This window comes from Pogoniulus pusillus, chromosome 1, assembly GCF_015220805.1.
Source record: "Pogoniulus pusillus isolate bPogPus1 chromosome 1, bPogPus1.pri, whole genome shotgun sequence".
In the NCBI taxonomy this organism is placed as follows: domain Eukaryota; kingdom Metazoa; phylum Chordata; class Aves; order Piciformes; family Lybiidae; genus Pogoniulus; species Pogoniulus pusillus.
In genome coordinates this window covers 34,070,976-34,094,529 of record NC_087264.1, presented here as the reverse complement: position 1 = coordinate 34,094,529, position 23,554 = coordinate 34,070,976, and the positions used below count along the sequence as shown (strand labels likewise).

At 41.5% G+C, this 23,554-nt stretch overlaps 1 protein-coding gene across 3 annotated transcripts; it reads right to left on the bottom strand.

The window, feature by feature from the left end:
* Positions 1-470: 470 nt before the first annotated feature.
* Positions 471-23,554, bottom strand: GJD2 (gap junction protein delta 2). 3 transcript variants are annotated; one of them, XM_064148114.1, is made up of 6 exons: positions 23,488-23,554; positions 14,000-14,081; positions 6,491-6,550; positions 5,944-6,168; positions 5,242-5,755; positions 471-4,666 (listed from the first exon to the last, which is right to left on the bottom strand). In XM_064148114.1, the coding sequence occupies exons 5-6, from the start codon at positions 5,310-5,312 to the stop codon at positions 3,823-3,825; spliced, it is 915 nt and encodes a 304-aa protein (XP_064004184.1). In that variant the 5' UTR covers positions 5,313-5,755; positions 5,944-6,168; positions 6,491-6,550; positions 14,000-14,081; positions 23,488-23,554; the 3' UTR covers positions 471-3,822. The 3 variants fall into 3 exon arrangements, with proteins under 3 accessions (XP_064004184.1, XP_064004162.1, XP_064004171.1); XM_064148092.1 differs by having other exon boundaries at positions 5,242-6,168; XM_064148101.1 differs by lacking the exon at positions 5,944-6,168.

The following is a 23,554-nucleotide window of genomic DNA, read 5'->3' as shown; positions in this document are numbered from 1 at the left end:
TGAAACCCCTTGGATTTCTTGAAAATCAACAGTTTCTAGAATGGGATTATTTATGGGAACAGTCAATTTGGATTTCCCACCTAAAAACGTAGCAAGTTTTCATCATTAAAAAAAAAAGGAGCTTATTAAAAAGCAAACCAAACCCAAAAACCAACAACTCATTCCAGAATCTCCTTTCAATTCATCCATCCATTCCTAGTGAAATGGTTCAAAAACCTTATGTAAAATACTTTTTGAAACTCACACGGGTTTGAGAAGCACAAGATCAAGCCTCTGTAAAAACTAAACAAGAGAATTCTTTTATGCAAATTTAAAAATTCCAAGGGAACCAACAGAGTGCATTAAATTCTACTGCAGTTTTCCAGAAGAGCTTAGGGAACAGCAATTTTATGCTTGCACGTATGATGGCATAACACCGACCATCCATCCGGTACAAAACAGGTTATACAATGAATAAAGCAAACATCAACTCGATTTTCCAATTTAATATCTGGTTCTTCCACAGATGTCAATGGCAAGACTAATTTATTTCACTGAGCCAGAAGCAAGACCTTAAGTGGCCAGTAATGTGCCCTTCAGCTTTGTGTTCACACAGTTCTGTCCATTTAACACACTTTTTTTCCCACCGCCGTGACCACGTTAAAGCATTTATTCTGTAAATGAACAGTCAGCTTCCATGCAAACAGTCCATTAGCATCAGTCATTTGACTCTCAGGTTACACATTGGCAAAAGAAGTGTCAGCAATGCTTCTCTTGTCCGTTACAAAGGAGCAAGTGGTAAGAAATTTAAAACAGCAGTTGTAAAAGGAAGATTAAAACCAACTGATTTCTTGACACCAATTCATTTCTCTTCTGAAATGTGAAAAGCCATATTCTATTTAGTGTAGATGTGGAGACTGGGAGTTTTGTTGATCAGAGTAGGAGTCTTTGCCTACTTTATCACTGACCCTGTTGCATAAATTAACATTTGAGTTTCCTGCTGTATTTCTCTGAGGGGAATGTTGAAGAATCCCATCCTACTGGAGTAACGAACTGTGCAACTGTGTAAAAATAAATGCGTGAACTGACATCGACTATTATAAACAGATACTTTCTTGGGCTTACCTAAAGAATTTTTAAGGTATTAAAACCTTACAGCTTTCAAAACATGCACATACACTAGAGTTTGACAGAACACTACTATGCAGCCACTGGAAATAACATGCATTAGGGCTTCTGCCTAGCAGGAAATTATGCTGAACCTGAACCAAAGCCCAGTGAATTCAGTGTGAGGTTTTTCCTTCAACTTTAATTGGCACCAGATCAAGCCCTTTGCAAACAATCTCTCATTTCTTCAGCATCAAAGCAAGGCTTATGACTGTCAAACAACATTTTTTCTTTCCATACCTACTCAAAAGGAGATTTATTTTTTAACCATCCCAGGATTCTGCAACATTAAAATCAGAATTGGATTTTGTGTGTGTGTGTGTGTGAAATAACAATTTTCAGAAGCTTGTTATATTGCAGATGGAGATTTTTAGCTGCCATGTTGTCCTTCTAAAAATAACATGCAGTTTTCCAGTGAGCATGCAGTCAACTAGCAATATCAGTGTGCATTTATATCACAAAGAACCGTTTGAGAAACCCGTCTGTAGAGGTCTGCATAATGAAATTGGAAAACCTGATCATTTTACACACGTAAGAGAAAAAAAGTACTGTTTAAAATCTTTAAAAACACGACACAATCTCAAAGTCCTTTTGTGTTTCGCAGCGGATGGGAAACAAAATAACAACAACAGCAACAACAAAAGAACCACAGATGAAACTGATAACGAAGAGACCATCTAAGAATTAATCAACATTTTCTTTAAAGTGCCAATGCTGGCAAACCACAGGAATGGAACTTTAAGGTATTTACTGTAAGCCAAGAGGAAAAGACTTATATGCATTATCTCCAAGCCAAAAGACAATAAAAGCCATGTTCAAGACTGAAATAAAATACAATCAAAGGCCATTTGTGACTCTGAGCCCATCTCCTCCTTGTGTTATAAAGTACCTCTAAATTTTTCAGCACCATTTTGGCCCTTTCATTTAAAGGGCAGATACTATTTAGTTAGGAATGCACTTGTATGGTTTTTGGTTTCTTTTAGTCCTGATCCAACTCCCACTGTTGCCAGTGGGATATTTTCTGTTTAATTCAGTGGGGATAATAATAATAATAATTTTTAAAAGCGCCTTATATATAACTTAGTATCCTGTACTAAAATGTTTGCTGTTAGCAGAGATTTATTTATGACTGCCCCAGTGGCTTATCAGTAAATTGACGGGACATGATCAGTTTATTTCTTCAAGCAGCTGTAGGCAGGAAAGAGGAAGTTACTCTATGGATTCCTTGTCAAAAAGCTACAATTGTTTCATTTATAGGTAAATGTATTCTGGCTATTCCCAGAGTGACCTTGGCAGCCAACTGTGCTGCCCTTAGTGTCAGCAGAAAGAAGGCTGTTGGTGTCAGTGGGCTTTGGATCAGGCTTTAAAGACAGAAGAAGCTTGCTTAAGGAGGAAAACAGACATAACAAATAGTCTTGATTTCACAGGTTTTGTCACTTAAGAGTTTAGAATATCAACAAGACACTTTAAACCCTGAAGAGCAATTGTAAGTCAATTATTTTGACCCTGTACACTTCTACATTGTATACAATAATAAAGAATAAACCTCTCTGGCTTAAAATAAATAAAATAAAGGTAGAAGGAGAAAAAAAAGGCAAGTACTTTATTTACCAACAGAGATTTGAGCTGCTTATATATATCTCTATATATATATACCATTGCAATGACTAAACAAATAGCATAAAATAAACAAAGGAGAGTATAAAATTGCTTTATTCCAGCTGGTATCCCAAGACAACCTTTCAACTAAGTACAGAGTTAGATGTTTCAAGTATGGCACTTATATAAATAAGAGCAGAGGAAAGGTGATATATTCACAGTTAAAAGCAATGAACTCTGTTCCTTTGGTATGTGTGTCATCATAGGTGATTGTAGCTAGATACTTAACTAGGTTGGTATGAGCCAACTCCATCTTATTCATGTACTTATTAGAGAAAGAACAGAAACATCCTGATATATTTTGTAGATCACAACTAATGAAGATAATTAAGGTCTCTGGTGTGTGGGTGTCTGTGTGTCTGTGTGTGTGTGGACAGGCAAACCAAAAAAATGGCAAAATTATATTCAGCATTTATTGTTTAGCATAACTAATTGGTGCACAAACTCTGATAGAAAATAGCTATTAATACACACCAGGAATAAACTCTGTGATTCAGACAAGCAAAATAAGATAAGACATCTGTGAGATAGGTGAACTCAGATATCCTGATTGAGCTGTGGTCAGGTTCCTTATGGTGCACGTAACCTCCTTTGAAAACATGCTGACAACTGCAGGCTACAACAGTTTTCCCTACCCCACCCCACAGAGAGCATCCTCTCAAGTTTTTAATATCAACATTCTAGACGTTTACAACGATTAGTCAGACAGTCCAGACTGCAAACCCATCCTAACGACGACCGAAAAGCCGCTCCACCGACAGATAACACCCAATCATTTGAAGGAAAAGTAGGAATAATAGTAGCTGTGCTGTAAGGCTAGATCAAGCATGGTTTTTAGAGCTGGTTTTTCAGTCTTTTACATAGCACTGCGTTTTGCAGCTAGTTCAGTAAGTGCAGATCCAATACCTTAATGGCTTTCTTGGTGGTTTGATAAAATGCTTGCCTAAGCAATGTACCTTTCTCTAATGGTATCTGGGTCTGTTCCACCTGGCACAGTGTTTCAGTTCTGTCACAGCCTCACACATAAGCTGAGTCACTTGACTGAGTCCTGCCAAAGTTAGGCATGCTCATTCTTGGCAGGTCCTTATTTCTGATTTCGTATATGGATTTCCTTTTTGCCTGTACTCCTCTCACTGCCATTTTGATCTTTCTCCAGCCCAAGTGGTTCAGTTCTGCCAAATTTAGCACCACACAAATCCCACTGACAGCAAACATGAACACCAAGAACACAGTCTTCTCAGTGGGTCTAGAGACATAGCACTCTACTTCTTTAATGCAAGGGTATCTGTCACATTCATACATGGAAGGGACATTGAATCCATACAGAAAATACTGTCCCACTAAGAATCCGATCTCTAGGGCATTTCGAAAGACCACTTGGATGATATAAAATCGAGAAATGCCTTCTTGCCTCCTCATCTTTGACTTTGTAGTTCTGATAGCAGGATTGGGGATTTCCTTCACTTCTAAGCAGTCTGGTTCTGCCTCTTTGGTGGAGTTCTCAGTGTTCTGCAGCACCCCATTGACAATTGTGTTCTTGATTTTCTTACTCTCCTCACGCTTCATTGAATCCTGGTCCCTCTCCAAGGTGAGGAAGACAGTGGAGTACCTCCGTTCCCTCTGCTTAGCAGACTGGTGAACAGAGTACGTTATGAAGCAAAGGCTGGGAGTGCACACCATGATGATCTGGAACACCCAGTACCTTATATGAGAAATAGGGAAAGCCTGGTCGTAACAAGCCTGGTTGCAGCCTGGCTGCAGCGTGTTACAGACAAACATAGTTTGCTCGTCATCGTACACCGTCTCCCCTACAATGGCCACAATGAGTATCCTGAAGATCACCACCACGGTCAGCAGGATCCTGGAACAGAGAAGCCCATCAGTGCGCCCCGCTGCCGCGCGGCCGGGAGCTGTCCAGTGCTGACCGGGCCCCGGGGCCGCCGCAGCCCCCAGAGCGGCTCCCGCCTGCGACGCCGGCGGCCGCCACCGACCCCCGGGCACCGGCTGAAGCCCCGCACCCGCGCAGCGGTCGCCCAGCCTCGGCGCGGCCACGCGAATCTGCCGCCGCCAAAAAGCTCGGGCGGCGGTCAGCGCTCCCCCCACCCCGCCCCCGACCTCCCCGTGGATCCAAAGCGGTCGCACGGGCCGTCAGGGCCGCCGGGATCACGAAGAGGCAGCGGCGCGGCGTTGCTCCGGCCGCCGGACAGCCCGATGACCGCCCATTGCCCCCTAGCTCCTCGGGGACAAGGACGGCGACGCTCGCAGTGTCCCCGCGCCTCGGTGACTTGTGCGGCACACACGCACTGAAAGCACAGACCGCAAACCCGGGCGTGCAGGCTGGCCCGCACGCAGGAAGCCGGCGTGTGCCGCTGGCCGGCCCGCTTGGACAGACGGGGCCCCCTCCGCGTCCCCCCATAGCTCCCCTGTAGCCCTTACCTCCCTATCATAGTAGAATGCTGCTGCACGGCAGCTTCCAGTAGCCTCTCTAGAATAGTCCATTCCCCCATCGCTGTTCATCCGGAGACAAAGACTTTGGCAAGCGGAGAGGCTCTCTTCGCTTCTTCCTTCCCTTTTGCCCTCCTCCTCTTTTCTTTTTTCTTTTTTTTCTCTCTCAGCGGGAGGAAAAACAAACAAGAGAACGATCCCTCTCCACCTCCCGCAGTCCGGTGGCGGGAGGGCGGCTGGAGGCGGCAGCACTGCAGACGACTTTCGGCTCGGCTCTGCTCGGCTCAGCTCGGCTCGGGTGGGCTGGGCTAGGCTCGACTCGGCTGGGCTCGGGGCTCCGCGGCGGTGGCCAGCGGCCCGGGCCGCGCGGCTCGTGGCGCGGCGGGAGGAGGGTTGGCTTTTAATGTCTTGCTGCCTCTAATCTGCCTTTAAGTAGTCTCCGCTTGCGTCACTGACAGGTTGGTGGAGAGCAGCCAAAAGCAGCGCTCGGATTTTCTCATTTTTTCTTATTCCGGTGAATATAAATAAATAAATGCCATAAAATAAAATAAATAAGTAAATGAGGAGGAGGAGGGAGGGCGGAGGAAGAGATGCCCCAGCTGACACCAAGCTCATTTTGCTACCTAGTGCCTGCTTGCCGGAACCCCTCGGTCCGGCACCCTCTGCCGCCGCGACACCCGCCCGCCGGCATACCTTTCGAAGCCTGCCGCGGCCCGGCCTGCCCCGCCGGAGCAACTCGGGGTGGGGGGAACGCACTCTGCCCCCCTGACGGTGGTTTGAAAAGATGGTCAAAGGCGTGCCTATGACACCGTGACCCCTCCAGAGAAGGCCGCCCGGCTGCCGCGACGATTTCCGAGGGCTGCTGGGCTTTGCCTCTCTGTCAGAGACCGGCCCCCTTCTGCCGCGCACACAACAACCCTGTCGTACAGCAGTAACCTCACCTGTTACAACTGCTTACCCTTGGGAGATGCTGGACTGAAAACTGCATCTTTGTTCTCCCCTGATTACAGAGATAATAATCACTAAGGAAAAATTAAAGATATTATCCTGTCATATCAGAGAATTCCTACACTGAGACTGGATTTATGCTAGGAAAAACATCAAATCTTCACACGGAGCATCTCTAAACAGCACAAGAACAAAGTATCGTGAATAAATCCCTGCATTGTAATCAGTCCGTATATTTTAGTGCATTATGTTCAAAATCTTTTTATGCTACAGATACCTTTAGAAACTGTACCTGAGACACTGCTGAACAATTCCACAGGAAGCATTGGCACCTACTGGAACTGGCCATTCCCTGGTGCAGAAACATAAAACACATTCTGTTTATTTCCAAAAAGATCAAGTATTGCTTCATATCTGCAGTGCTTTTGCTCAACTAGCCTCATTAATAACTTAAGAAAAAATCTGGCCAGTCTGATCATAACTCAGTAAAATCAGTCTCTTTGCAAAGCAGAACTGCTCAGGCCATCCTAAAGTCCTTTGTGTTCTTTGCAGCTCTCTCATGCACCAGTTTCATGTGGTATTAATGGTGTTAAATGCTTCCTGAATAGATGGGACCGTGTCTCATCTTTGTAGAGGAGGTCTGTGTGGTTTAGACACCTCAAGGTTTGTTGTCTTTTCATTTGGAGTGTGCAGATGGTCTCCGATTCACATGATACTTGATCAGCTGCCTGACTGGATCCTCAGGTCATTGAATTAAGTATCAAATAAGAGAAGATCAGGGAGTACATCTCTGTTTGCACAGACACTGGTAGATTTTTCTTCTCTCCCTATCAGGAGTCTGTGAAGAACAATTTGATTCAATTCAATTCTCCAGCCTGTCCAGGTCCCTCTGGGTGGCATCCCTTCCCTCCAGCATTGTCTGCTGCACCACACAGCTTGGTGTCATCAGCAAACTTGCTCAGGGTGCACTCAGTGCCACTGTCCATCATAAAGCATAGCTATGAAATTACTTTTGTTTTAAATGTGGCATAAAATTATATGGATTCAGGCCTGCTCTTTCAGGACATGCATCTCATTGCACAATAGCTGAACTCTGTTCTTTTAACAGTAACCTAACCCAAACAATATTCACATGCCTTAGACTTCCAAAAGTTTACTGAGTTTCAGACATTTGTGAGTTTGAAGGGAAAAAATCATTTCAGTTTGGGAGTCTCTTTCATGATGCTAACATGTTCTAAGTGCCTGGAAAACTCAGAGGAATTTGATATATCTCAAACTTATATGTAAAATTTCTGGAACTATGAACTGCTGTCCTTCATTTGAGGCCTGACATTGTCCAAATAGGAATAAGGAGAACCAATGTTCAATTCTCTGAGTGTTTTGTGTTAACAGTGAAAGGTGTGTGAAGAATGTAATTGTTTTCATTCCCAATGTCTGTTACACACATAACAGCAACCCGTCCGTGGGTTCACCTGACAAATAGTGTAAGTCACAGAGTGCTCAGACTATGTCTACTCATGATTGCAAGAAAGAATTTCAGCTTCTAAATGGTTTTACACCATTTCCCTGAATGCTTCAGCCTATGGCAAAGTCAGGATTTGCAGAGCAGCAGGCTGCCAAGAATGCTGTGGATTTATATTGCACAGTGTATGGCATTCGTGTTGGGAAACCATGCCTACATTTCATTCACAAGCACTCAGGATTAGCAAAGCGTTAGGTCCCCTACCTTACAGATAGCCATCTCCTAAAGAAGCAGCAATACCAGTTGGCACAGGACCAAGCCTGTCTTACTCAGTATTTTTGTTAGTTGCATGTGAAGCAAACAAAGTCAGCTTCCCACTCCATGCACAGGTTTTTGAGTGGGAGAGTGTATTTTTGTTTGCTGTGCATCTAAAAAGAGTGTGTTCCTCTTCAGACAAAATTTAGTATGAACTCTGCTGTTCCTATTTGGAGCTGAAAGAAGCTTTGCAAAAAGAAAACTTCAGAGCCTGCACATTCAAAGATGCTGCTGGTGCAATGTTAGTTCCTGATAAAATACTATAGACTACGCTAACCTTGTAGTAAGTCTGAAGAACAAGACTGTGTGTGTCCTCAGTCTGATACCAAACAGACGTTAATCTGTCTCTAAGAAGCTGTAGGCCTGATTCACTCTAAGAACTCCATCCCCTTTGCCCTGATCTGGCTTTGTGAAGGGCTGGGGAGAGCCATCGGATGTCATAGGCTGCATAGCCCTCAAGTGAAGAGTGGATCAGACTAGAAGCAGAGATGGCATGTTTAGCTCTCCTGTCAGCTTGCCTGCCGTCTGGACATGGATGGCATAACTAGATATGGATGAAGAAGCCACATGGCAGTGCCATACCTGCTGTCAGGCAGTGTGCTAAAAACAGCATTCCCCTGCTTTGTTATTAGGTTTACTAATGTAAAAATATAGTCCAGATCTTGCACAAGCCTTTCAATGTACTGCTTTCTTTTAAAGTTTTATACTAATCCTAAATCTATTCCAAAGATTTTATCTTAAAATAAAGCCACATACTTTCAGTACCTTGATGACCTCCAGTTGTTGCCACTGGATTGTAGCAAATAAATAAACATCCTACTTGAACACCAAAACCGCACAACAAATAACTGCATTTCCTTATTGTATTGCTGACCACTGCTTTCACTCAGTGTAGAAAACTGGGAGCAAACAAAAAGCTTTTAATTGAAAAGTATGAGTTATTACTGAAGAAAATAAGGAGGTTTTCTTTTAGAAGTTTCTGTGACATCTGCTTTGTGATGGCATTTTCTAGCTAAAGTTACAAAACAGACATTTTTTCAGCATCACTTTCCTAAAGTGGTAGAGATTTCTTTGGAAGACAGATATGAGAAGAGCTTCCTCTCTGCTAGTATTTGGTGTAGTCCATGAAATCTAAGTCATTAGCTATAAAATGAAAATGCCTTTTTAAGACCTCTCAGAGCCATCTGCTGTGCTCTGTTTTCATTTGCTGCCATGTGTGTATTAATGAAATGATTGCATCAGATTATATCTTTTATTCATAAAATCATCTAGGTCATCTGCTTCCACCTACACTTGGGTCCTCATTAAAAGGAGTGTTTCTGCATACATTCTGCCCCCACTGTGTGAGTGCAATCCTAGCTGCAGTCAGCTGCTCTGTCCATCTTAATAAGAAATACTTCTCTGTGCTTTTGATTCTCAAACGAAAATCCTTTCAAAGACAACTCCAGCCTTTCACACCACAGAAAAGCAGAGACTTCCCAAAAGGTACAAGGTCTGGCTGTACTAATGACCTCAGGCCTACCTAAGAGAAAGAACTATTTCAAGAAGTGCTTTTGCTGTAAAGAAATGTGTAGCACACTCTTCATATTTAATCAGCAATGTTTGTGCCCAAGCTGCCAACAGCAGGGCAACCACTAGTGTTACTTGTTGTAAGGATGGGACACAATCTGCTTTTACACACACTTGAAAATAGGACGGTGTCAGGTGCACAGAATTCAGGTCTTTCTGTAATGCATGAACAGACAAAGCACTCAGTTATCCTAATAATCATATTAAGACTGACTTCTGCACCAGGGCTCCACATCTACAACTGAAGATAGCTATAAACGAAAAATTCTTTAGAAAATCCATGAATGTTGTCAGTAAAGAAAGAATAAATCCATGAATATTCACAAGCTTTTAAAATGAGTGCTAGTACGTCATGTTGTTCCATAACTATTCTTGCTAGGAGGGCCAGTATGAGAAATATTCATGAAGAGGGCAGGTATGCAGCAAATATTCCTCAATATTCTGAGTTAAGAGACTTTAAAATGCCTGTCAACTATAAAACAAAATTTCAGCATCACACTTTTCTAGTTACAGAATATTTTATTTCCTGACAGACAAAATCTCTCAAGTTTCCTCAATGTCTTGTCAGGAAGACCATCTCCTAGATGAATTAATACTTGGAAGTAATTTGGGCCTACATAGTGAATAGGAATTGCACATTGTTCTAGCATCTATACAGCTCCCAGTACAGGAGGGTCTGCACTTCTTGCAAACTCCTGCCAGTAAGCTCTGATTCATTTGCAGATAGGCTGCAGCTAGAAGGAGAACTTCACTGAATCAAATCCCTACAAATTGACAGGCTTTGGAAAGAAATATAAAAGAAGTATTCCAGGGGCCAAATCACCTGCTGCCAGTCTCTTGGTTTTCCCTCCTGCCTTTCACAAGTCTCAAAAGATCACTCACACTGTGTTAAAATATCCAGTAACACAGCATTGTGGACTGTGATGATCAGGGGGCTGGAACACCTCCACTACGAGGACAGGTTTAGGGAGCTGAGATTGTTTGGCCTGGAGAAGTGAAGGCTCCAGGGACACCTAATAACAGTACCTGAAGGGGGTTACAGGAAGGATGGAGAGACACGATGAGGGACAATGGTTTGAAACAAAAGGAGATTTAGGTTGGATGTTAGAAACAAGTGGAACATTAGAACAGCTCATCCAGAGAGATAGTTGAGGCCCCATCCATGCAGATATTCAAGGTGAGGCTTGACAGGGCGCTGGGCAACCTGATCTAGTGGAGGATGTTTCTGCTGACTGCACAGGGGGTTGGACGAGACAACCTTTGGAGGTCCCTTCTAACCCAGACCATTCTATGATTCTAAGCATAAATTTTTGAGCAAATGTTATGCAACTCCAATTACAGTGTACTTTAAAGTCACATTCTCTAAAAGCAGAGCTTTCAAAAAATACCTTGGAGTATGAAGGATCCCACATAATCAGACTTAGTACACATTGTAACAACACAAAGAAATATGCTATGTACCAACATAACAATAAATTAAATATAGGATTAAAATGCTATTTCACTGATAAATTATTGTGATTTTATAGAGTCTATACTTTCAAAGATACATGTGATAAAGCTTAAATGAGTAGAGCAAATCAAAGAGCCACTATGCCAGAACCAATGTTGGTGAGATTCAGTTTGGCAAACCTTATTTTCCTCTTTTTGTAATCAGAATAAACTCAAGTAGATGTAATTATAGTACTACATATTATTAACTTACATTGTGGTATGGAGAAGTTAATGAGTGCTTCAGAAAATCCAAACCATCAAAAAATATGGTCAGATAGATCCTATTTGATCGATAATTTCTGTGCCTGTCTAGACATGTTCCTACATGATCTGCTTTAGGTGGTCCTGCTCTGGCTGGGGGAGTTGGACTCTATGATATTGACAAATCTCTTCTGACCTCTGCCAGTCTGTGATTCTATATCTTTTCTATTCTAATAGTATAGGAGTCATCTCTGCGGGAACTCCAAGCAGCATTTTGATGCCTCTTTTATTCCACAGAGGGGGGAGGAAAAAAAAAAAAAGAGAGAGAGAGAAAAAGGATAAATCATGCTGCAGTATTTCAGTATGAATGCATTACATCAAGCTTCCCTTTTCAGACCTACTGTTTTGCTTTGCCTTGTCTACATTTGTCTTCGTCCAAGTGCTGAACCTCTACAGTCCCAGCTGCTTGCAGTTCAGTGATGTGATTTACAGCACAGCTGATTTCCTTTGTTTTGACTGTTACACCACCATATGTGTTCAGTGTTCCTGGTGCTCCTCACTCTCATCCTCTCCCTCCTCATCTCAGCAGTCTCAAAGGGGAATCCACATTACATTAAAGCATCCCTTCAGAAGCCAGGCTGAACAATCCCTTAAAATAACTATGGCAGTCAAATGATGAATTTGAAAGTAAAGTCTATCAGTGAATGCAATGAGAAGAGCAAAGATTCTACAGCTTCAATAAAAGTGTGTGAAACATATTTGACATTAAATGCATTACAGATATATGAAGGTATGTGTGCACACATATGTGTGGAAATACATGTATTTGTGCATGTGTTGTGATTAGTATTTATTTTGCATGACAGGCTGCAAAAAGAAATATGAACTAATATTTAACAGGTAAATCTATAGGAAAAAATATGAAACAACATTTAACAGAGAAATACCTAGGAAAAAATAAATATGAAATAAAGTTTAATGGAGAAATCCCTAGGAAAAAAGAAATATGAAATAATACTTACTAGATAATTCCATAGGAAAAAAAATAAATACTATATAATAAAGTCAGAGGAAAAGGGAAATATGAAATAATATTAAACAGAGGAATCTATAGGAAAAAATAATAATACTTAATAGAGAAATCCATAGGAAAAAATAAATATGAAATGATACTTAATAGAGGATTCCATAGGAACTCCAGTTCTCTAAGAATCCTCTTCCATAAGATTATAAAGGTGCTACAAATGGCCTGTCCGGGGAGAATATATAGAAATTCAATGTGATTTTAGAGTTTGCCCCAGGTATGACTGCAGGAAAGTGCTACTGAGTTTTCTTTTCAGAGCCATTAGTGTGTGTGAATCAAGATTATAGAGTCATTCTGTAGAAATCATGGAATATTTCTTTTTAATTAAATAAAAATAGTCTTCAAGTGAATTTAAATCTTGCAAACATTCAGAAGTGTCAATTTGTTAGTCTCAAATCGTTAGTCTACTCTATAGGTCTGCAGAGGTTCACCAGCAAATAGTGATTCCTAGAGGCAGAATAGTTTCTCAGCCCCTTCCCAATCAATGCATATCTGGAGTTTCACGAGTGATGATTTAAACTGGCATTTTTGAGAGTTCCACAACTGTTACAGCAAACAGCATCTGCTGGGTGCTGTGGAGCATGCTTTGTTTTCAGAACACCATTTGTTAAACCTTCCTAAACAAAAAGTTTTCCAGGATGAACATTTAGTTAAATTTCTGTAATGCTTCTGTTCCAAAATGGAGCAAAAGCAAATCTGGAATATCAGGGTTTTTTTTCTGTGAATCAAAAGGCCTAAGCTGTGATTCCATTCATATTTCCCAGTGTCTCTTAGAGATGTTGTACATTTGACTAGGCTGCAGGAAAGGATTTGTGACACAACAAGAGAAAAAAAAGATAAATCAAATGATTCACCTACAGTTACACAAGGTCTCTTTCTGTCTTTAAGAAAAAAAAAAGACACATCAGCCTTATGTCTAATGTTGCTATGGTACTGGAAGTACTAGATAACAGTGAAACCCACATAATTTCTCACATAGGGTCAGATTTGCTGAAGGGTTCATTGGTTTATACACATCCTATGCAAATATGTCCTCATTCTAATCAGACATTTATTTTGTGGTTTAGATTCACAAATTCTGCCTCTTTCACACGTTCATGTTTAAAAAAAATGTGAGGACTGCTTTCCCATAAGAAACATAACCAAACAATGAATTATTTATAGGGAAGGAAAAAAAACAATAATCAATGTTTTATGGTATCATCCTCCATGATTTTCAGAATCTAAAGCTGTGTCTGCCCTGGTGAGTGGGAAAGTGAGGGTGCTGGGTGGGAAAGAGAGGGTGCTGGAGCACTGAACAGGCTGCCCAGAGAGGCTGCAGAGTTTACTTCTCTGAAAACTTTCAAAATCCACATGGATGCATTTCTGTGTGACCTGCCCCAAGTGATCCTGCTTTGAGGGGTGGTGGGGTTTGACTCAATCTCTGGAGGTCTCTTCTGATCCCTAACATTCTGTGATTCTGTAAAGTAGAGTGCAAAGATGTAACTTTCTTTACCTTATCCACGTCTTCTTTCTGACATTATCAGGAGGCTTGCGGGGCGGATATCAGTAGACTGGTTTGCACTAACAGCGCTAAACAGTGCCTTGGATCATCCCTGGGTACCTTTCCCACTAGTGCTTGCCTAACTCTACACCAAGCTTAGGATCAAAGGAAAATGAAAGTCTCAATTACCCACCTCCTGCCAGGCTGAGCATCTGAAACACACCTTGAAACGTAGAGTCTGCCATGTAAAACGCTTATCTGTTGAACTTCAAAGGCTACAAGAGAATGAGAACACTGTCATACATTTGCACTAAGCAGCAGATGAGCAAATATTTTATGCATACATTTTTAATCACCTGCTATTTTTCATCAGTCACTAAGTTTTACTTCAACTACTACTCTGTGTTTTATCTACATTTTCTGTTGTTTTTTGGTTTGTTTTTTTTCAGGTTTTGAAACATCTCTTGCATTTGTATGTATCTGTTGCTGTATCCATCTGTACATGACACAAGCCTATGTACCTGCAGATCTCTACTTGTCTATAAAAGTAGTAGAGAATTTTATTTTCTTCAGTCACCCCCTCCAAAATATCACCATTTTGGACAGAAATTCCTCGGGGCAGATGCACTCAGGCTGTGTTGAAATTAATGAGGAGGTCACGTCTCCTGACACAGGACAGAAAACTTCCCTTTCCCTATCCAGATTTTTCTTCTTCAGCACAGAGTCAAGATGGAATACAGACTTGTTGGTGGAAACTTATGAGTCTACAGAGGACTCTTCTCACCCCTGGCAGGTTAAATCTGCCTAACAGGAAGAACTGATTACAGTGAATCAGCTAAACAGAAGAACCAGGACCCCTAAGATCTAGATTTAATGAAGATTTTTTGCATGGCTAAAATAGATGAAAGTTGCACAGAGCGCATTTGCAGAGAGGATTTTCAAGGCTTCATGTTGAGATGCTGTTCTCCAGTGTTTCCTCAAAACCAGACCTCTTCTGAAGTTGAGGAATAAAAGCCTAGTAGCTTTCCAGCCCTGATTTCACCATGCATTATAGAATCAAAGAATGGTCTGGGGTGGAAAGGATGTCCAAAGGTCATCTAGTTCAATCTACCTGCATTCAGCAGGGACATCCTACTACCTGTTTAAAAACATATGTGTAAATAAGTAGCACGTCAAAAAGGCATGGATAAATTATTGATCTGATTTATTTCATTAGTGGTGTTCAATACATTTCATTATTTCATACATTTCTTTGATTAAAAGGATCTGCTTTGGGGCAGAAGTTCTGTTATAGAAAAGAAGAGGTTTACAGGAAGGGTAGCACAGAGGAGGAGAGAAAAAAAGCATGATAGTCAAGTCTCCACAAGGCTTTAATAAATATTTGTGAAGCATATTTAGTTTAATTGCACTAGCTCTTTATCAAGGTCCAGAGTCATGCTACCTGAAATGTCAGTGCAACTCGTTTCTTTGGCTTGCAGGCACTGTGTATAGCAACAAATGAATGTGTGAAATCCAAATATGACTGCCATAAAGACAAACAAGGCATGAGAGAAAACATGAGCTCAAACAGATCAATTAACCCAAAGATTACCAATGAGACAGGTGGATGAGTCACACACACCATGTAGGCAGAGTTGCTCTTGAGTGGAAAATGTACTTAATACAGCGTATTTCACTGCAAAAGACAATGTGACCAGCAAGCTAAAGGAAATTGGGTGGCAAGCCTCCTACCGGTGCCATGACAATAATATCCTTAAGCAGAGAAAAGGGATGGAGTTTCGCCTTTTATAGGTCTCTCCTCCTTGATTAGCCTTTGCTAATAACATGGATTTCTTCAGTTTTTGAGAAGGCTTTGGGGAAAAAAAAAACAAAAACCAAGCATAGTGTAAAGCAGAATATTGTTTTCTCTTTTCCCTGGGAAAGTGGCTCAGAGCAATATATATCAAAATAATTGCATAAAAGATTTTTCGTTGTTCTTTTTTCTGGCAGAAGAGAAAAACAATCTTTCCAGAGCTAGTAAGCACCAATATGGAACAGATTACTCATGAAGGTCATGAATGGCTCCTTCCTGGAGATGTTCAAGGCCTGGTTGGATGAGGCCTTAAGTACTCTGGTCTAATGAGAGGTGTTCCTGCCCACGGCAGGGAGGTTGGAACTTAGATAACCTCTAAGGTCCCTTCCAACCTAAACCATTCTATGAATCCATAAATACACCAGTTGGGTATAGTAATGTTACATGTGACTCTATAGAAATGTCTGAATTTGGTATGCTGAAGCACAAGCTGTGGGCTTGAAAGCAGGCTGCTGAGCTGGGTGAAAGTGTAGGATCAAAGTGCCTCTGAAAGAAATGTGGTTTGTAAAACAAGAGGCCTTGAATCTAATCTAATTTTTTTATGGCCTTCACAGCTTGGTACAATTTGGTGCCTGTTTTCTTACCTAGATGCCATAACTGTCTCCTTAGGATTAACAGAACATGGGCACACAGCCTCAAGTTGTGCCGGGGAAAGTATAGGCTGGATGTTAGGAGGAAGTTCTTCCCAGAGAGAGTGATTGCCATTGGAATGGGCTGCCCAGGGAGGTGGTGGAGGCACCGTCCCTGGAGGTGTTCAACAAAAGACTAGATGAGGCACTTAGTGCCACAGTGTAGTTGATTGGCTAGGGCTGGGGGATAGGTTGGACTGGATGATCTTGGAGGTCTCTTCCAACCTGCTTGATTCTATGCTTCTAAGTTGACATAGCCTCTGAAGGACTAAGATAATATAACTTTGCTAAGAAAAGTTATTGTGCCTTGTTAGAAGATAAGAAATAAGTAACTAATGTATCCTAGCAATTAGCGTGTAATCCTAACGTAGTTCTAACCCAAATGTATGTAACCAATTAGAGTCTAACATAATTTGTAACCCTGTTATGTAGCCTTCTGATAGAAAGTATATAAGCCCATGCTTGGGTGTAATAAACTGGAACTTGTATCAAGCTTTCTCCCCTTCTCTTACCCTATTACCCATGGTAACTGGCCTGCGGCATACACCTGTGTCATAGGACAGTGGTGATTGCTCTCATAGATGGTAGGACAGACACATTTGGAATAAATCAAGTGCACTGCTAGAGTGGCCACGCAGAGCTTGTTAAAATATTTTCATTTTTAATTAAGTGAACCTACAAATAGAAGATCTAAATCACAATACAGGTAGAAAAGACAAAATTAAAGCAATACATGACTCAAATTACAAGTGGGTTTGTAAGACTGCATGGCATGGTATTCTAACTTCAGAGAACATAAAAGGATTTCTTATGTTTGATATTATTATGAAAATAATTTTTCTCAGAAATCAAGAACTATATTCAGAAGTGTGCAGTTAACACATAACCCTCCCATCATTTTGGTGAACATGATAAACTCAAAAAGTGCACACAGCAGAACTTAAGTTAGCTCTCAACACCTGCAGCAGATCATGCTAGGATCTAGACCAAGATATATAGTTTGAGAACTCACAGAATATTAGGGGCTGGAAGGGATTTTGAAAGCTCATCCAGTCCAACTCCCCTGCCAGAGCAGGATCACCTAGACCAGATCACACAGGAACACATCCAGGCAGGGCTGGAATATCTCCAGAGAGGGAGACTCCACAGCCACCCTAGGTAGCCTGTTCCAATGCTCTGGCATCCTCACAGGGAAAAAAAAAAAATTGATAGAACTTCCTATGCCTCAGCTTCCACCCACTGCCCCTTGTCCTGTCATGGGACATCACTGGGCAGACCCTGGCTCCAAGCTCTTAGCACTCACCCTTTACATATTTATAAACATAAATGAGAGCAGCCCTCAGTCTCCTCTTCTCCAAGCTCAAGAACCCCAGCTCCCTCAGGCTTTCCTCATAAGGAAGATATTCCACTTCCTTCATCATTCTTTGTGGCACTGCACCAGACTCTTTCAAATAGTTCCCTGAGGTCCTTCTTGAACTGAGGAGGCCAGAACTGGACACGATATTCGAGATGTGGCCTCACCAGGGCAAAGTATAGGGGGAGGAGAACCTCTCTCAAGCTCCTAACCACAGCCCTTCTGTACACCTCATTAAGCACCCTTTCACAAAGCCAAGTTTAGAGAGTGTCTCCACTTGACTCCTTTCAGACCCTGCATTAAATGGTTAATTAGAAACAAGCACTGGAGATTTATAGCATGGGAAGGAAAAAAAAAACAACTGTTAAAGAAAAGAGACATATCTTCTCCTACTTTATACAGTCCTCCTAGCATCACTGGCTTCAAAACAAGAGCAGTGTTCTCATTTATCTGACCTGAGAATTTGGCCCTTACAACTCAATGCAGCAGTTTTGGCATACATTCAAGTTATAGCTGAAGTTCTGGTCTTCCAAAATGATACTCACTGAAGCAAAATACATTCCACCTTTCCAGAGATTTTTACAGAGGTGAACTTTCCTGTGATTTGGGCAAATTTTAAATCATTACTGAAATGACTGAAGTCATATATGGTAGCTTCTTTCCTTATCATCCATCCCTCCACTGTTCATGTCAGGCAGACTGTGCTTGTGGAAAGAGCTGGGAAATTCATGAGAATGCAAAATACATGTGAAGAGTTCCTGTCAAAGACCTGCAGCAGGACTTTTAACACATGAGTTTTGTCCATAGCCTAAGAATTTAATTCTACACTCTTCAGTGCCATCTGCTGTAACCGGATGCAGTCAAAAATCTTAAAAGCTAATCAAATAGTCAGTATCAATTAGTCCTTGGCAGGGAAATAGTCTAACTCTTGGCTTAGAGTTGTCCAACAAGAGTAGAGTCTTGTTAAGGAATCAGTTGCACTATCACCAGAGATGAAGATCTTGGTCACAGATATGGCTGCATTTGTTCAAAGACAAAGCCTTTACCATCTCTACCACCATTAAACCTGATTTATTATGTGAATTAAAAACAGTTCCATTACGCACTTTGTTATCTTCATGGCTTACCTGCAGAGAAAAATCATGGAACAAGTGCTTTACCATGAAGGTGGTGGAACGCTTGAACAGGTTGCCCAGGTTGGTGATTGAGGCCCCATCCTTGGCCATGTTCAAGGTCAGGCATGACAAAGCTTTGAGTAACCTGATCTAGTTGGTCCCTGCTGACTGCACAGGGCTCGGACTAGATGACCTTTGGCGGTCCCTTCCAACCCAAACCGTTCAATGATTCTATGTTTTTTCTGTGTCTCTTAAGTGCACAATGTTATTCATTATATTCATTTTGTCCTTCAAGATTTAAATGAAGCTGTAGAGCTCCTAGAGAATGACTTCCTGCTTGAAATTCTCTTTTTTTCCAACAATATTTGCACAGGGGTTGTCACAAGATACCTGGCATGTTTTCCAAGGAAGAAATTTCCTAAACTTCTTGCACTGGACAGACTCCATTTGATCTGTGTGAATGATATGCTATGATTTAGTTTAAAGCTAATAAACTCTAAGACACTCAAAGTCTGATATGGTCTCCATTGCTCTGGATGCTACAGAGAGACATGCAGAAATATTTCCTATGCAGAAGGCCTTTTAGACTAACTAGACAAGAAAAAGAATCATAGAATCACAGAATGGCTTAGGGTGGAAAGGACCTTAGAGATCATCTGGTCCAACCTCCACTCCATGACCAGGGACACCTCTCAACTAGACTCAGCTGCTCAAGGCCTCATCCAGCCTGGCCTTGAACACTCTCAAGAAGGAGGCATCCACAACCTCCCTGGACAGCCTATTCCAGAGTCTCACCACCCTCCTACTGAAGAACTGCTTCCTAAGATCCAGTTGAAATCTACTCTCCCTCAGCTTCAACCCAATCCTCCTTGTCCGTTCACTAGACACCCTTATGAAAAGTCCCTCTGCAGCCTTCCTGTGGGATTCCCCCAGGTAGTGGAAGGCAGCTCTAAGGTCCTCCCAGAGTGTCCTCTAGGCTGAACAACTCCATCTCCCTCAGCCTATCATAAAGCGTTACAAACATTTTTGTCCTTTTCTATACCAAGAAATTTCCACCTAGCAGCTCCTGCAATGTATTTACAGAACAGAGCACTGCAGGCTTAGCAAAGATCCACCGGCAGTTTCTTGGGGTTTTCACAGCAATATTTATCTGTTTTGTGGTATTTGTGGCATTCTCTATACTTAGATTGTCAAATGCCACAAATACCACGATAAATTTAAACACTGTGAGTGATAAATGTCAAGCTTTTAATAGCACCCACTCTCTCTGTGTCACCACACAACCCTATTTGGAGATTGCAGAGTCACCACCTCTGTATTATTACTTACAAAATAAATAAGCCTTTTCAGCATTTGAAATGGCAATGTTTGCTTTGTACAATAGCAGAATGAGCAAAGAAACCATTTGGGAGATAGAACAGCCTGCAGGTTACTATTCCTGATCATTTCATGTGCTGTTTGTTTACAACAATGAAGTCGGGAGGTAGTTTCCTCTTTCGTTAGGTGTCAGTACAGTGGGAAGAAGTCATGGTCTCAGTTGAAGTAAAAGAGCAGAGAAAGATTTGTCCACCCTGTTGATGACAACGACTGATGTGATTGATCAGAAAGGAAAAGTCTACAGGAGGATTACTGCAGTAGCCATTAAATACAGAATGTGACACCAGACATTGCAAACTTACTCTGTACATGCCCTCGGGCACTTTTTCTTACACTTTCAGCAGCTTGTGATGTCTTCAGGCTACATCTGAAGAGCAAACCTCTGTGGCACTTTGACTACACATTATAAGGAGGAAAGAGTATTCCACGTGGTCACTAAAAGCATTTCAGTTCTGATCTTTTCTCTAAAGTCCAGAGTTTTGCCCTTGAGCAAACAAAAAAACCCCAAACCCCCAAAAAACTAAAATAAAGAACTAACTTCTGTCTCAGGATCCAGGCTACAAAATACACACAGCTGTGCCTTAGCCACGTATCTCTCTGATGTTTCTGACATGAAGTACCTGTCCTTTCAATTTCAACAATGCTAATTTTGTGGGGGGACAAGGTGGACTCATATGTTACATGATACAGATGTGGTGTTTGAAATCTGTAACCAACCCAAGGCTGCCCTTCCATTGCAAAATTAAGGAGAATACATAGGGAAGGTATTTGTATGCATATACATGCAGACATATCTGCTGTGAGGATAGGTTGAGGGAACTGGGGTTGCTCAAGTACTGGAGTAAACTCCAGGAAGACATTAGAGCTGCCTTCCAATGTCTGAAGGGATCCTACAGGACGACTGCAGAGGGACTTTTCATATGGATGTCTAGCAATAGGACAAGAAGGAATGCTTTGAAGCTGAGAGAGAGTAGGTTGAGACTCTGGAATAGGCTGCCCAGGGAGGCTGTGGCTGCCTCCTCCTTGGGGACTTCAAGGCCAGGTTGGATGAGGCCTTGAGCAGCCAAGTCTAGCTGAGAGGTGTCCCTGCCCATAGCGGGGGCAGATAATCTCCTAAGTCCTTTCCACCCTAAACCATTCTATGATATACTTTACTATGTGTATACACACACATATGCATAAATATATATGTATATAAATGTTATTCCAGCAAACACTTTGGAGAACCCAGTTCCAAATTTGAGAGAGACTATCACCAGCAAAAATACAATCACTCATTTCCTTATGTGCAGTCAAGATATCAGTTCCACATAAGACTCTTTCAAAGTCCTTTCGATATAGGTGCCAAAACATATGGGCAAGAGATCAAAAGCTACCGCATTACTGCGGTTTGTCGGGCTGCCACACAGTGCTGAGCTTCACAAGAGAGCTCCAATTCAATTAAAAATTAAATCTACAATCATTTCCACACCAGGAAGACTAAGGAAAGCCTAAGACCACGTTCTGTCAAACCATCCATCACATACAAAGGCATAAACCCAGGCTGGGTGCAGAGTGGGCTGAGAGTAGCTCGGAAGAAAGAGACTTGGGGATGTTGATTGATGAGAACTTACTATGAATTGGCAGTGCACTCATGCAGCCCAGAAGGAAAATTGTGTGCTGGGCTGCATCAAGAGTGTGGCCAGCAGGGCAACAGAAAGGATTCTGACCCACTAGTCTGCTCTTGTGGAAACCCACCTCGAATACTGCATCCAGCTCTGGTGTCCTCATCGTAAGAGGGACAAAGAACTGTTGGGGTGGGTTCAGAGGGCCACAAAGATGATCCAAGGGCTAGAGCAGCTCTGCTATGAGGATAGGCTATGGGAGCTGAGGTTGTTAAGCACAGAAAAGAGAAGACTCCTGGGGGCATCTGATAGCTGCCTTCCAGTACTTGAAAGGATCCTACTGCAAGGCTGCAGAGGGACTTTCAGAAGGGCATCTAGCAATAGGACAAGAAGGAATGATTTGAAGTTGAGGAAGATCAGGGTTAGACTTGATCCTAGGAAGAAGATCTTCAGTACAAGGGTGATGAGACTCTGTAATAGGCTGCCCAGGGAGGCTGTGGATGTCTCCTCCCTGAAAGTATTTAAGGCCAGGCTGGATGAGGCCTTGAGCAGCTGAGTCTAGTTGAGAGGTATCCCTGCCCATGGAGGGGATGTCAGAGCAGATGATCTCTAAAGTCTCTTCCAACCTATGCCATTCTGTGGTCCTATGACTCTTTGATTAAAGGTTTTGTCACATATTAACTTTCCGGTTTTGCAATACACTACATTATAATCTGAGAATACATCTGGGAATGCTGTTGTATCTCATTATGGTTTATGGTATTTAGAAAGCTATAAAATACATTAAATACCTGCTCCATGATCATTCCTGAAAATATAGAAGGGGCTTTTTAATTATGCATCAAACAAATTGCGCCACATTTGTAAGAATAAACCCACAGATTGTATTTTTCACAACCACATTCCTACATCTCCAAACAGGCTGTCTGCTATGAGTTCAGTATTTAAATTGTGAATGAAACAACATGGTAATGAAGTTGAATTCATCACCACTGCTAAATTAGTAACTCAATTGCTTAATCATATTAATTTGGATAATTGGTTGCTCAAATCACCAAAATAATAGAAATGAGAAACTTAGCACAAGAAAGGTGTTTTGTGTTGAGTTGTGACAGAAGACTGAGAAGGAGTTCATTCCCTTAAATCTTTTCTCAAAGGAAAGTTACAGACACAGAATGACCTTGATTTAACTGGTGGAAGCAAAAAAAAACGTTTCCTTGTGGGTGGTGTTTCTTGACAAGGAAGGATCTCCTAGTTTAGGTGCTAAATTTGAGACATAATTCATGCTAACAAAGTAAACCTCACTTTTTCCTTACCACCTCATCTCCAAAGATGCCTGTTTCTACAAGAATTATTCTACCCACTGTCTCACCAGAGAATCATTGTAAGCACACACACATACACAAATTGCTACCTCTAAAACATTTTTAGTAAGCAAGAATATCTAAAAAATCACCAGAAAACCAAAATCAACAGCACCAACACAAAAAACCAACACACAATTTATATAATTTTTGTGCTTAAGATTAATGTTCCTTATTCTGTTTGGCTTTGTTTGTTGGTTGTGGTTTGGTTTTGGGTTTTTTTTAATCAAATAGAGACAGCTTTTGAAGACAATAATCTGTGTCCCGAAAATAACTTATATAATTAAAACAACAGCAAGAAGACTTAACATTAAACTCAATGTCCAAATTCACCTATTACATAAACATGAGGATCTGGCTTTAATTCTCTAAACTTGTATTTTTACCTTAATGGCAGATATTATATCCCCAAGCTTCAGGATGCTCCTGACCTGGCACAGCAATATGTGCCTT

Bases quoted from the DNA above. Each gene is read 5' to 3' on its own strand.
- GJD2 (XM_064148092.1), bottom strand. From the start codon at position 5,312: ATGGGGGAATGGACTATTCTAGAGAGGCTACTGGAAGCTGCCGTGCAG. The intron at 4,667-5,241 runs GTAAGGGCTACA...TCTCTGTTCCAG, and splicing joins CATTCTACTATGATAGGGAG to GATCCTGCTGACCGTGGTGG.